Raw genomic sequence first — 14,228 nt, 5'->3', positions numbered from 1 at the left:
GAGTGAGACTCTGTCTCAAAAAAAAAAATGAGTGGAAAGGTAGGCATAATCAAGACAGTAAATAATCTTGTGTAACATGCAAGAGTTTGAACTGTATGTGGATGGGAAGCCACTGAGGAATTATAAGCTAGGGAATTACACCATTACATTGTGCTTTAAAATATTTCTCAAGTACCGTTTGGAAGGGATGAGTTAGAGTAACGCAAGAATGGAGTCAATAAGTAATGATGCCTCTCCTACAAGATAGCATGAAGATGACAGGAGAGACAAGATGCCTGAGCTAGGGAATAGGGTTAGGGATGAAGGGATGAATCTGAGAGATGTAAGTGTTAAGTGCAGTGTGGCTAAGACTCATTGACTATGGAGGGGAAGGAGGAAGAATCCAGATTGAGTTCTGTCTTGGACAGCTGTCTTTACTGTGATGCAGTTATCCAATATAGGAGTTTTATAGGATAGGAAAGGGGTAGAATATAAGTTTGCAACTGAAGGCCATGTGAGTAATGATACCAGTAGGAACTGGAGCTTAAAATGGATATTGAGTTTGAAATTATACATTTTGATGGTACTTGGACACATAGAAGTAGAGGAGTTTATAGGACTAAGGTGAGGGGTAAAAAGAAATTAGAACAGAACCTTCGGAGCTCTGAAGATGGAAAGAGTGGCTAGGGAAAGAAAGAACCAGAACTATTGTACTCATTAACACTTTTACTATTTACAGCCTCTTTCCTCCTTATTCTCTGTGTCTTTAACATAAGACTAAAGCCAGGAAAGGATTGGGTCCCGGGAAACCAAGCAGGGCTTTTATACTGCTTAGGGTACTTGATGGAACTTTTCACTACAGAATGCGAAACTCTACACTCTAAACAGTTGCTGCTTCCCAACTGAAAACTCCCACATGTCTACACTGTACCTTTATTCACATTAGTCTTGCCTTGACATTCTCTTACTCCTGTGCAGTTAAGACCATGATCGATACTCTTTTTTTTTTTTTTTTTTTGAGATGGAGCCTCGCTGTAACACCCAGGCTGGAATGTAGTGGCGCCATCTCAGCTCACTGCAACCTCTGCTTCCCGGGTTCAAGTGATTCTCCTGCCTCAGCCTTTCGAGTAGCCGGGACTACAGGCACTTGCCACCATGTCTAGCCAATATTTGTATCTTTAGTAAAGACAGGCTTTCACCATATTGGCCGGGCTGATCTCGAACTCCTGACCCCAAGTGATCCACCCACCTCGGTGGATGGATTATAGGTGTGAGCCACTGCGCCCGACCAACATTCTCTTTTTTTGAGACGGAGTCTCACTGTGTTGCCCCAGGCTGGAGTACAGTGGCATGATCTCAGCTTACTGCAACCTCACCTCCTGGCTTTAAGTGATTGATTCTCCCACCTCAGCCTGACAAGTAGCTGGGATTACAGGTACCTGCCATCATGCCTGGCTAATTTTTGTATTTTTGTAGATACGGGGTTTTACCATGTTGGCGAGGCTGGTCTTAAAATCCTGACCTCAGGTGATCCGCCTGTCTCAGCCTCCCAAAGTGCTGGGATTACAGGTGTGAACCGCCACGCCCAGCCCAATATTCATTCTTATGAGTACTCTAATTGATGCAATTTCTAGCCCATGTATTACTGAAGATCAGATATTCACTGTGTATAGTAATAGATACATAACAATGTCCAAAAAAGGTATTTAATAGAAAGCAGAATTTTTTTTAACTTTTATTTTAAATTCAGGGGTACATATGCAGGTATATTACGTAGGTAAACTTGTGTCACAGGGTTTGTTATACAGATTATTGCATCATCCAAGTATTAAGCCTAGTACCCATTAGTTGTTTTTCCTGATCCTCTCCCTCCTCCCACCCTCCACCCTCTGATAGGCCCCAGTGTGTGTTATTCCCCTCTACGTGTCCATGTGTTCTCATCATTTAGTTCCCACTTAAAAGTAAGAACATGTGGTATTTGGTTTTCTGTTCCTGTGTTAGTTTGCTAAGGATAATGGCCTCCACCTCTGTTCACGTCCTGGCAGAGGACCTGATCTTACTCATTTTTATGACTGCAGAAAGCACAAATCATAATCTGAGTAATGCCATAAGATATATAAATAGGGGAAAAATAACCTTATTTACTGATAGAGAAATTCATTATGCTGGAATATTTTTATGTTTTCTAGACTAGTGAGTGGGGAGTAATTAGCAATATGAAGTTCAAAGTTTGGGTAAAAGGTTTATTTTTGTCTTGGTTTTATTTATTTATATTATATATATGTGATGTGTATATATAGTATATGTATGAATTTATTTGTAGCTCTGAAGATGGCTGTGGTAGATATCTATCATTCCAGGTTAAAGGAGAGACAAAGACGAAAAAAGTAAGTATAATAAACCATCCTGGACTCCTTTCAGCTTTGGATTATTGTTTTGTGTGTGTGTGTGTGTGTGTGTGTGTGTGTGTGTGTGTGTGTGTGAGTGAGAGAAAGAGACAAGGTCTCACTCTGTTGCCCAGGCTGGAGAGCAGCAGCACAATCATGGCTCACTGCAGCCTCAACCTCCCAAGCTCAATCGATTCTCCCACCTCAGCCTCCTGAGCATGTGGGACTACAGCAGTGCACCACCATGCCTGGCTAATTTTTTTGTGTTTTTTGTAGATACGGGGTTTCGCTATGTTGGCCAGGCTGGTCTCAAACTCCTGGACTTAAGTGATCCTCCCTCCTCGGCTCCCAAAGTGTTAGGATTGCAGGCATGAGCCACTGTGCCTGGCCTCAGCTTTGAGTGATTGACCACATATAGTCCATGAGAGAATGCTCCACTTGTGGCTCATCTTTTGACCTTGGAGAAGACTCTTACCTTCCTTAGTCCTCAATTTTTCCATCTCTCAAATGAGGATAATAATTCCTGTGTTATTTTTATATCCTCTGTCCTTACCCTTTATTGATGTTATGATGAACAATTAATAATATGGGTACACTGTTTTAAGCTTTTTGAAGTAAAAGAACAAGATAAAATAAAGGCATGAAGACATTATTGTTACACTTTTTTTTTTTAATATTTGTGAATCATTCTTTGCTTTTTCTTTTTTTTTTTTTGAGATGGAGTCTTGTTCTGTCACCCAGGCTGGAGTGTAGTGGCGTGATCTCAGCTCACTGCAAGCTCTGCCTCCTGGGTTCATGTAATTCTCCTGCCTCAGCCTCCCGAGTGGCTGGGACTATAGGTGTGCACCACCACGCCTGGCTAATTTTTGCATTTTTAATAGAGATGGGGTTTTGCCATGTTGGCCAGGCTGGTCTCAAACTCCCCACCTTAAGTGATCCATCCCCCTCTGCCTCCCAAAGTGCTGGGATTACAGGCATGAACCACTGTGTTCCTTTTTTTTTTTGGTTAAATAAGAGACAGAGTCTCACACTTAACTCTGTCACCCAGGCTGGAGTGCAGTGGCACTATCATGGCTCACTGCAGTCTCCAACTTCTGGGCTCAAACAATCCTCCCACCTTAGCCTCCCAAGTAGTTAGGACTACAGGTGCGCACCACCACACTTGGCTAATTTTAGAACCTTTTTCTTTTTTTAGTCCGGGTGTGGTGGCTCACACCTGTAATCCCAGCACTTTGGGAGGCCGAGGTAGGTGGATCACCTGAGGTCAGGAGTTCAAGACCAGCCTGGCCAACATGGTAAAACCCCGTCTCTACTACAAATACAAAACTTAGCTGGGGGTGGTGGCGCACACCTGTGGTCCCAGCTACTTGGGAGGCTGAGGCAGGAGAATTGCTTGAACCTGGGAGGCGGAGGTTGCAGTGAGCCAAGATTACATCACTGCACTCCAGCCTGGGCGACAGAGTGAGACTCTGTCTCAAAAAAAAAAAACTTTTTTTGAAATGGGGTCTCACAATGTTGCCTGGGCTGGTCCCGAACTCCTAGGCTCAAGGCATCCTACCACCTTGGCCTCTCAGAGTGCTGGAATTACAGGTGTGAGCCACTGCACTCGGCCTGTTAGGCTTTTATATTTGATTTTTATTTTTTATTTTATTATTATTATTTTTGAGACAGTCTTGCTCCGTCACCCAGGCTGGAGTGCAATGATGTGATCTTGGCTTACTGCAGCGTCCACCTACTGAGTTCAAGCAATTATCATGCCTCAGCTTCCCAAGTAGCTGGGACTACAGGCACGTGCCATCATGCCCGGCTAATTTTTTTGTTTTTAGTAGAGGCACGGTTTCGCCATGTTGGCCAGGATGGTTTCAAAACTCCTGGCCTCAGGTGATCCGCCCACCTTAGCCTCCCAAAGTGCTGGGATTATAGGCATGAGCCACTGCGCCCAGCCCTGTTGTGCTTTGTTAATGGTCTCTTTCTAACTGTTTTTTATTTTATGAGAAGTCGTTCATCTAAAAGGATTTCAAAGGAATTCCGAGCAAGTTTCAAGCATACTGGTTATTCCTGTCTTTGCAACATATGAAAAATTATACATTCAGACTTAGAAATTATGGATCTCAGACCCCTGTTGGTTTTAGAGAAGAGTATGCAGAGGGTATAAGTGTGCTGGTGTGTGTATATATGTGTAGGCATGTATTTAACTGTGGTGTTACTAACTGTAGAGACAGTAGTATCTCAGCAGTGAAAAGGAGAGAAGCGAGGTATGGTAGCATGAACCTCTAGTCCTAGCTACTTGGGAGGCTAAGGTGAGAGGATAACTTGAGCCTAGGAGTTCAAGGCCAGTCTGGGCAACAGAGGAAGACCCCATCTCTAAAAGAAAAAGTAAAAGAAAAGAAAGAGGGACTTGCGATTCACTCTGGAGGAACTAAGACGTGATCTAAAGCAGCAGTCCTCAACCTTTTTGGCATCAGGGAGCGGTTTCATGGAATACAGTTTTTCCATGGATGGCTGGGGGTTGGAATGGTTTTGGGATGAAACTGTTCCACCTCAGGTCATCAGGCATTGGTTAGATTCTCATAAGGAGCACACAACCTAGATCCTTCACATGAGCAGTTCACAATAGGGATTGTGCTCCTGTGAGAATCTAATGCTGCTGCTCATCTGACAGGAGGCAGAGCTCAGGTGGTAAAGCTGCTCACCTGCTGTGCAGCCTGGTTCCTAACTGGCCCATGGCCCAGGGATTGGGGACCCCTGATCTAAAGTAAAACTTACTCTCTGCATGTCTGGAGTTAACTTCCATGAAATGCTGAAGAAGCATACCCAGTTGCTCCTATGAGAAACTTCATTGCTAGTTACGAATACCTCTGGTATAAATCAGATTCAAGACACATAACTTTGCCTGGTTTAAATTCTCTTTTGCTTAAAACACAATTCGAGCTAGAGAGTATTGTAGATCTCGGTTGTTGATGTTGCTATCAAATCTTCTGTTTTATGATGCCCTTTCATTAAACATGCCCAATATTTATTTCTAGTACCGTCAAAGTGTTGTGTGAATGCACAGTTGTAAATGTTGAATATGTGATCATGATGCCCTTTTACAGTTAGCAGATTTCTCTAAAATGGCTGTTCTCAATTATTCCCACAAGCTGAATAGATTAATTTTATGACATGAACAGAGATTCCTTTCGGTTTCATCTTAAGTGACAGACACATGTTTTTCAGCATTTGTGAGTGGTTATTGATTCATTCATTCGTTCAGCAAATAGTCATGGAGAGTCTACTATACACAAGAAGAGGAAAAACCTGCGATGCCTGAGAGTCTAAAATTGTGTTAGTGATTCAATGACCTGCAGAAGTTTGTGAAAGTGACTTCTTTGGACCTCTGTATTCCACCTCAGCATGTTTAAGAGGTCTGATGACAGCTATATATGGAAAGCATTAGTAAATGTGAAAATAATTCTAATGCACAAATTATTGTGGCTTTTCATTCTAGAATTATAAGAGACCATGGATTAATCAACCTTAGAAAGTTTCAATGTAAGTATTAGCAGTTTTCTTTATTTTACAATTTTTTTCCAATATTATGAATAATTTTAAATAAATCATGTATTGTAGTTCTTAATCCAAGTTGCATATTAGCCTGGCTATCACTCCAGATTAATTAAGAAAGAATCTCTGGGGTTGGAGGCACAGCATCTGCGTTTTTTTTTTTTTTTTTTTTGAGATGGAGTCTCACTTTGTCACCCAGGCTGGAGTGCAGTGGCGCGATCTCGGCTCACTGCAACCTCTGCCTCCTGGGTTCACGCCATTCTTCTGCCTCAGCCTCCCGAATAGCTGGGACTATAGGCGCCTGTCACTACGCCTGGCTAATTTTTTTGTATTTTTAGTAGAGACAGCGTTTCACCGTGTTAGCCAGGATAGTCTCGATCTCCTGACGTCGTGATCCACCTACCTCGGCCTCCCAAAGTCCTGGGATTACAGGTGTGAGCCACCATGCCCGGACAGCATCTGCGTTTTTAAAGTCTTTGGGAAATTCTGATCCCTAGTGAGAGTTTAAAAGTATTAATTTGGGACCATGCGCAATGGCTCTTGCCTGTAATCCCAGCACTTTGGGAGGCTGAGGTGGGCGGATCACGAGGTTAGGAGATCAAGACTATCCTGGCTAACAAGGTGAAACCCTATCTCTACTAAAAATACAAAAAAAAATTAGCCAGGCGTGGTGGCACACACCTGTAATCCCAGCTACTCGGGAGGCTGAGGCAGGAGAATCACTTGAACCCAGGAGGTGAAGGTTGCGGTGAGCCGAGATCATGCCACTGCACTCAAGCCTGGGCGACAGAGTGAGACTTGGTCTCAAAAATAAATAAATAAATAAACAGATAAATGTATTTGTAGTCAACAAAACGTATTAAAATTCTTTTTTAAAAATTTGTATAGTAATTACAGTGTGAATATTACTGAATCATTTTCTGGATAGGGTCATGTTTTGCAACTATGTGTTAAGCATAACATAACCTTAAGGTTGTAAAAATATTTTAGATAAATAACAAAGTGATCTTTATTTTGGATGGTTGTAGGCAGACAAAATAAATGATATTTAATATTATATGATGGTGATAAAAATACATACAGTGATTTTTAAAATAAATGCCACCTTTGACCTTACTGTGGTTTTTTGTTTTTTTAAGAGACAAGGTCTTGCACTATTGCCCAGGATGGAGTGCAGTGGCATGATGGTATCTTGCTGCAGCCTTGAAGTCCTAGGTGCAAGTGATACTCCCACCTCAGCCTCCTTATTACAGGCTCGAGCTATCATGTCTGGTCTTTGCTATTTTAAATATCAGAGATACCTAAGCAGAGCAGAAAAGGTCCCTGTACTTTTTCTTCTTCCACAACATAGAGTCTTCCACAAATAAGAAGGATGATATCATAATAATAATCACAATGTTTGTATTAAAATATTTGTAATAGTTGTGTGTCATAATAGTCTTTTTTTGTAAAGAATAACCTAATGGTTAGGTTTGTACAATAACCTAATGGTTATTGGAAAACATATCCTAGTTGATAGATTCTTGTAGGGGTATTTCTTTAATAATCCATAGCAATATAGGGTTCAGTCAACAAGGTTAAGTGTCTTTTTAGTCTAAAGGAATATCTAGCCAGGCATGGTGGCTTGCGCCTATAATCCCAGCTACTTGGGAGGCTGAGGCATTGGATCACTTGAGCCCGGGAGTTCAAGGCTGCAGTGAGCTATAATCATGTCACTGCACTCCAGCCTGGGCAACAGAAAATCTATATTATTTTTTTTAAAATATAGCCATGATCATAAGTATGTTACATTTTAGGTCCTTCATTATTTATTTATTTTTTGAGACAGGGTCTCACTCCAGTTGCCCAGGCTGGAGTGCGTGGCTCAGCTCACTGCAGTCCCCACCTCCCAGGCTCAGGTGGATTCTCCCACCTCAGCCTCCCAAGTAGCTGGGATTATAGGCATGTGCCACCACGCCCAGCTAATTTTTTGTATTTTTAGTAGAGACGGGGTTTCGCCATGTTGTCCAGGCTGGTCTTGAGCTCCTTGGACTCAAGCAGTCTGCCCACCTCGGCCTCCTAGAGTGCTGGGATTATGGGTGTGAGCCACCATGCCGGCCTTATTTCCTTTTTCACTTTATGTTACATATTTTTGAAGTTACTGTAGTGTTTTGAGGATATCAGTTTTTATAGATTACATAATATGTACTTTTAATAGTTATGTTGTATATATACATGTAAGAGATATAATTATATGCTTAACTTCTCTCTTTAGGTATTTAGCTTGTTTTGAGTTCTTTTAATCATTACATAAATAATGCTATGATGAACTTGTGAATAAAGCTTTGTCATTATTTAGGATTTTTTTAAAGGTAGATTTTTAGAAGTGGGATTAATACATCTGAAATTATGACCACTAAAAATTATTGATGCCTGCTGCCAAGTTGCTTTCCAAAAGATGGTTGTATTGATTTCTGTTTCTTCTAGCAGTGTATGAGATTCCCTAGTGAACCCCATCCTTATCAAGACCCGTGGATCTGCAAAAATAATTCAGGATCAGATTAATTGATCGTGTTCTAGTAGCCACAGTAGTAGGTTCTCTATCTGAATTCCTGGGTTTTCCATAATAGTCCAGTTAATTTTTGATCTTTACTCCTTGTAGACATTGACTCCTAAATAAATTCTGTTTTCAACTGATAGAGGTCAGTTTGGCTTCATTATTCTGTTATCTATATTTTTTCAAACAGAGGGCTGAGGGGAAGCTCTGTTGCTTCTGAGAGTGTAGAAGTAGCGTGTGCAATGTAGTTTCAGAGGTTTTCAGCTGCCATTATACTGAATGTACAATTGACCTTAATATGGTAGGCAGGGTTTTTTTTCTTCAAATTTAAAATTTTTACTCCATATTCTTCTGCTTTGTTTTTTGTTGTTGTTGGTTTTTTTTTTTTAATGAGCTATGGCTGCTCCTTAAATCAGCTTCTAGGATTTTTGGGTAAGAATGTCTCCTGCAAGAGAAGAGATTCACCTAAAAAGAGGACTTAGTTTAAATAGCGGTCATAGGCTGGGCTTGGTGGCTCCCAGCACTTTGGGAGGCCGAGGCAGGAGGAATGATTGACCCTAGGAGTTAAAGACCAGCCTGGGCAACATAAGGAGATCCCCATCTCTGTATAAAAAAGCCAAGCATGGGGGCATGTGCCTGTAGTCCCAGGTATTTGGGAGGCTAGGGTAAGAGAATCTCTTGAGCCTGGGATGTTGAGGCTACAGTGAACTGTGATTGTGCCACTGCACTCCAGCCTGGGAAACAGAGCGAGACCCTATCTCAAAAATAAAAAATAAAAAGGCCGGGTGCAGTGGCTCACGCCTGTAATCCCAGTCCTTTGAGAGGCTGAGGCAGGCGGATCACGATGTCAGGAGATTGAGACCATCCTGGTCAACATGATAAAGCCCTGTCTCCACTAAAAAATAAAAAAATCAGCCAGGCGTGGTGATGTGTGCCTGTAGTCCCAGCTACTTGGGAGGCTGAGGCAGGAGAATCGCTTGAACCCGGGAGGCGGAGGTTGCAGTGAGCTGCCATCGTGCCACTGCACTCCAGCCTGGGTGACACAGCGAGACTCTGTCCAAAAAAATAAAAAACAAAAAAGCAAGCTATGAAAAAATAATAGCTGTCATAAATGAAAGGCTGTATCTTTTGTCCAAGAGTAGATAGAACTAACCTAATTACTGATTGAAATGACCCAAGTAGCAGTTTGAGAGTTCCTGACTGCTCCAATCTACCAGTTATTGTTAGTCAGTTTTACTCTCCCCTCTTCTTTGCAGATACGTCTTTAGATTAGATGTTTGGTCAGTAGTGATCCCCAGAGTCACTGCTCTGGTGTCTCTGCATGATATTTGCATGACAGTTGTCAAATATAACTTCATTAGCAGTAAATTAAGTTGTAGTAGTTAATTTAGTTTAGAGAAAGGCAAAATGACCCATATGAAGGATGAAAAAATCTTGCTTGAGGATGTGTAGGTGGTACATGCAAGAAATCACACCTTTTCTCAGCTAATGGGAAATCTTCTGGATGGATTATTTTGTCTGTAGCTTCCTTGTTTTCCTGTGGGAGTTAATACCATAAATTTTGGCCATAATTCTTCCTAAGAATGTAAGATCTGCCTTTAATTGTCTTGTCCATTACTGCCAGCAGTTCCTGCCCCTGTGAAGTTTAAAAGATAGTGAGGTGGCTAGGCATGGTGGCTTATGCCTATAATCCTAGCACTTTGGGAGGCCAAGGCAGGCCAAGATTGCCTGCGTTCAGGAGTTCAAAACCAGCCTGGCCAAGATGGTGAAACCCCATCTCTACTAAAATACAAAAAATTAGCCGAGCATGGCAGTGTGCCTGTAATCCCAGCTACTTGGGAGGCTGAGACAGGAAAATTGCTTGAACCTGGGAGGCGGAGGTTGCAGTGAGCTGAGATCGCACCATTGTACTCCAGCCTGGGCCACAGAGCAAGACTCCATGTCAAAAAAAATAAAAGACAGGTGGCTGGGCGCGGTGGCTCACGCATGTAATCCCAGCGCTTTGGGAGGCCGAGGTGGGCGGATCACTTGAGGTCAAGAGTTCAAGACCAGCCTGGCCAACGTGGTGAAACCCCATCTCTACTAAAAATTCAAAAATTACCTGGGCATGGTGGCAGGTGTCTGTAATCCCAGCTACTTTGGGAGGTTTAGGTAGGAGAATTGCTTGAACCCAGGAGACCGAGGTTGCAGTGCGCTGAGATCACACCACTGCACTCCAGCCTGGGAGACAGAGTGAGACTCCATCTCAAAAAAAAAACAAAAACAAAAAACAGTAGATGTGGGAGATTAGTAATGCTCAGTGGTGGAGACGATCTCCAGTGATAACAACATCCCTGTGGGATAGTTGCTATGGTGCTGTCATTATGATTAGTGTTTTGCATTCTTGGCTTTCCTGTTTGCTTCCTGTCATGGATAAGTTAGTCATGTAAGGTTATGAATAATGTTCTTCTATTTTACTAATGATTAAAAAAAAAATGCTGAAAACTTAGGGATCCTTACATTTCCTATGACACATTTATGTTTTATTTTCTCTGTAGTAATGGAACGGCGGTATCCCAAGGAGGTCCAGGACCTTTATGAAACAATGAGGCGATTTGCAAGAATTGTGGGGCCAGTGGAACATGACAAATTCATTGAAAGCCATGCATGTAGGTGGTTTTTGAGCCTTAAGCAGTATTTGTGTGTGTATGTTTATATAAATAGGAGAGATAATGATGTGTTTTATTCGGAGTTCTATAAATAAATAAATGGATATTTCTCTCTTTGTTCCCCTTTATTTCCATGGGACAAATTTGGGACTATGGGGGTAGCAGAAGAGAGGTTAAAAAGCCCTAATGGCTTCCCCCATTGCCCCAGATAAATAATAATTTAGTAGTTTTTCTCCCTACTTTTTATCATGGGAATTTTCAAATATATATAGAAATAGAGATAATAATATGATGAACTCCCGTGTATTCATCATCCAGCTTCAGCAGTTTTCAACACATGACCAGTCTGGTTTCATCTTTACCACCCACTCTCCCCTCTTGCCCTCGACTGGATTATTCTGAAGCAAATCCCAAACATCATTTTATTTTGTTCATAAATATTTTAATATTAAAAGTAGTTTTAAAAATGAGGACAGAGACGGATAGCTTGTGGAGATAGTACTTCCGTCGTTCTCTTGCCTTCCTGTGGTATTTCTGTGAGAGCTTTACCTAGTTACCATTTGATTTTTCACTATAAAAAATTAAAAGTTGTTATGAGGCCGGGCGTGGCGGCTCACACCCGTAATCACAGCACTTTGGGAGGCCAAGGCAAGAGGATCACTTGAGTCCAGGAGTTCGAGACCAATCTGGGCAACATACTAAAACTCCATCTCTACAAAAATACAAAAGTTAGCCAGGCATGGTAGTGCACACCTGTAGTCTCAGCTACTTTGGAGGCTGAGGTGGGAGGATTGCTTGAACCTGGGTAGCGAAGGTTGTCGTGAGCCGAAATCATGCCACTGCACTCCAGCCTGAGCGACAGAGCGCGACCCTGTTTCAAAACAAAAAACAAAATGTTAGTATGGCAGTAAGGCCTAGATTGTTAAAATAATATGGACTCTGGCTTATTCTGTACCTTTCATCATGACATTTGTGTATGTGGCCTCTTAAGTTTAGTTCTGGGGGGGTATTCTACTAAGGCCCTTTTTCTCATCATGAAAATATTTCTTACGTAGCATTGCAGACATTTATCTGAGCCAGGTTGGTTGTCCTCACTAAACACCTTGTTTTGTTGGCATTCTTTGTGTGGTTTGTACCAGGTGACTGATCCTTTACTTCCTGTCCCAGTTTGGGACACACCCCTGGTTTATATGTCACTCCAAAGAACTACACCCCATGGATTGTCCAGGCTCTTCCTTCATTCTCTGTTTCAAGAAAGCAACCAAGTTAGAATGATTTATCACATAATAACCCAAACAGTACAACCTGATCTGTATGCTCAGAGGAGGCAGAAACCTTTGGTTTATGGAAAACACAATGCACTTTTGTTCCCATAGGAATAAAGCTGTAAAGAAACTTACAGGGGCTTGTGCACAGAGCTTTTGTCCTTCCCTTGCATCAGGGCCACGTCAAGTAATAGGTTTCATAAAAGAACTTGGTAATGTGGGTGGAACTTTTAACAGAAGATAGTTAGAGCAGGGAAACTTGCTTGTTTAAAAAAATTATATTTGGCCGGGTGCGGTGGCTCATTCCTGTAATGTCAGCACTTTGGGAGGCCGAGGTGGGTGGATCACCTGAGGTCAGGAGTTTGAGACCAGCCTGGCCAATATGGCAAAACCCCATCTCTACTAAAAATACAACAATTAGCCGGGTGTGGTGGCGGATGTCTGTAATCTCAGCTACGCAGGATGCTGAGGCAGGGAGAATCGCTTGAACCTGGGAGGTGGAGGTTGCAGTGAGCCGAGATCGTGCCATTACACTCCAGCCTGGATGAATCGTGCCATTACACTGCAGCCTGGATGACAGAGCGAGACTCTGTCTCAAAAAAAAAAAAAAAAAAAAAAGTGTTACTTTTGTAGACAAATGAATTCAACCATTTCACTAAGTTTTCTAGAAGACAGTTCCAGCTGCTGCCTCTGGAGACAGCAGCTGGAAGACAGCTGGAGTAGGTTTTCCTCAGCTCTTGGGTAAAATTTCTAATGAGAAGTTACCAACAAGTAGGATTCTTCAAATGAACTTACCTAGTCTTATAAGGCAGAATTAATGAAAATGCTCAATAGCAAAAGTGCTCACTGATGTTGCTTTTATTTTTGTAATTTTTTCCTTCATTCCTTTTGGGGAAAACAGTGGAATTTGAACTCCGAAGGGAAATCAAGAGGCTCCAAGAATACAGGACAGCAGGCATTACCAATTTTTGTAGTAAGTATGCTTCAGCTACATACCGTACCTGAGGGCAAGTGTCTTCCAAACACACAGAGGAAGTCTCTGAGTTGTTGTGAATTTTTTTTAAAACACAAGCTATTCTTTACCAGAATGCTTTAAATCTTTCCAGTAAAGTTTTGGCTACTTAATCCCTATAAATACCTTTATATAGATGATCTTTGGTAAAATAAAAGTTGTGAGACAAAGGAAAGAGAGGTGCTGCTTTAGATTTAGGATTCTGCCAAGGCTCTTTTAAAAAAGAGAATCTAGGCCGGGCGCGGTGGCTCACGCCTGTAATCCCAGCACTTTGGGAGGCTAAGACGGGTGGATCACGACGTCAGGAGATCGAGACCATCCTGGCTAACATGGTGAAACCCTGTCTCTACTAAAAATGCAAAAAATTAGCCTGGCAGTGGGCGCCTGTAGTCCCAGCTACCTGGGAGGCTGAGACAGGAGAATGGCGTGAACCCAGGAGGCGGAGCTTGCAGTGAGTCGAGATCCGGCCACTGCACTCCAGCCTGGGCGACAGACCGAGACTCTGTCTCAAAAAAAAATTAAAAAAATAAAAAAAATAAAAATAAAAAAGAATCTTGGGCCGAGTGCAGTGACTCATGCCTGTAATCCCAGCACTTTGGGAGGCCAAGGCAGGTGGGTCACTTGAGTCCAGGAGTTCGAAACCAGCCTGACCAACATGATGAAAGCCCATCTCTACTAAAAATACAAAAATTAGGCATTGTGGTACACACCTTTAATCCCAACTACTCGGAAGGCTGAGGCACAAGAATCGCTTGAACCTGAGAAGCAGAGGTTGTAGTGAGCTGAGATTGTGCCACTGTACTCCAGCCTGGGCGGCAGAGGGAGAGTCTGTTTCAAAAAAAAAAAAAAAAAAAGGGA

General features: G+C 42.2%; 1 protein-coding gene across 2 annotated transcripts in view; it reads left to right on the top strand.

Moving 5' to 3' along the window:
- The window catches only part of TADA2A (transcriptional adaptor 2A), a 73,530-nt gene that overhangs the window by 49,713 nt on the left and 9,589 nt on the right, over nt 1–14,228 (top strand). For both annotated transcript variants that reach the window (XM_030924033.1, XM_010376867.1), the window contains 4 exons: nt 2,303–2,366; nt 5,854–5,897; nt 10,983–11,093; nt 13,260–13,331. In XM_030924033.1, coding sequence (XP_030779893.1) covers nt 2,303–2,366; nt 5,854–5,897; nt 10,983–11,093; nt 13,260–13,331 — 291 coding nt within the window. The remainder of the gene's footprint in view (nt 1–2,302; nt 2,367–5,853; nt 5,898–10,982; nt 11,094–13,259; nt 13,332–14,228) is intronic.

This window comes from Rhinopithecus roxellana, chromosome 19 (assembly GCF_007565055.1).
Source record: "Rhinopithecus roxellana isolate Shanxi Qingling chromosome 19, ASM756505v1, whole genome shotgun sequence".
NCBI classification, from domain to species: domain Eukaryota; kingdom Metazoa; phylum Chordata; class Mammalia; order Primates; family Cercopithecidae; genus Rhinopithecus; species Rhinopithecus roxellana.
Note: the sequence above shows the minus strand (reverse complement) of the source record. Positions and strands in the feature narration are given on the sequence as shown.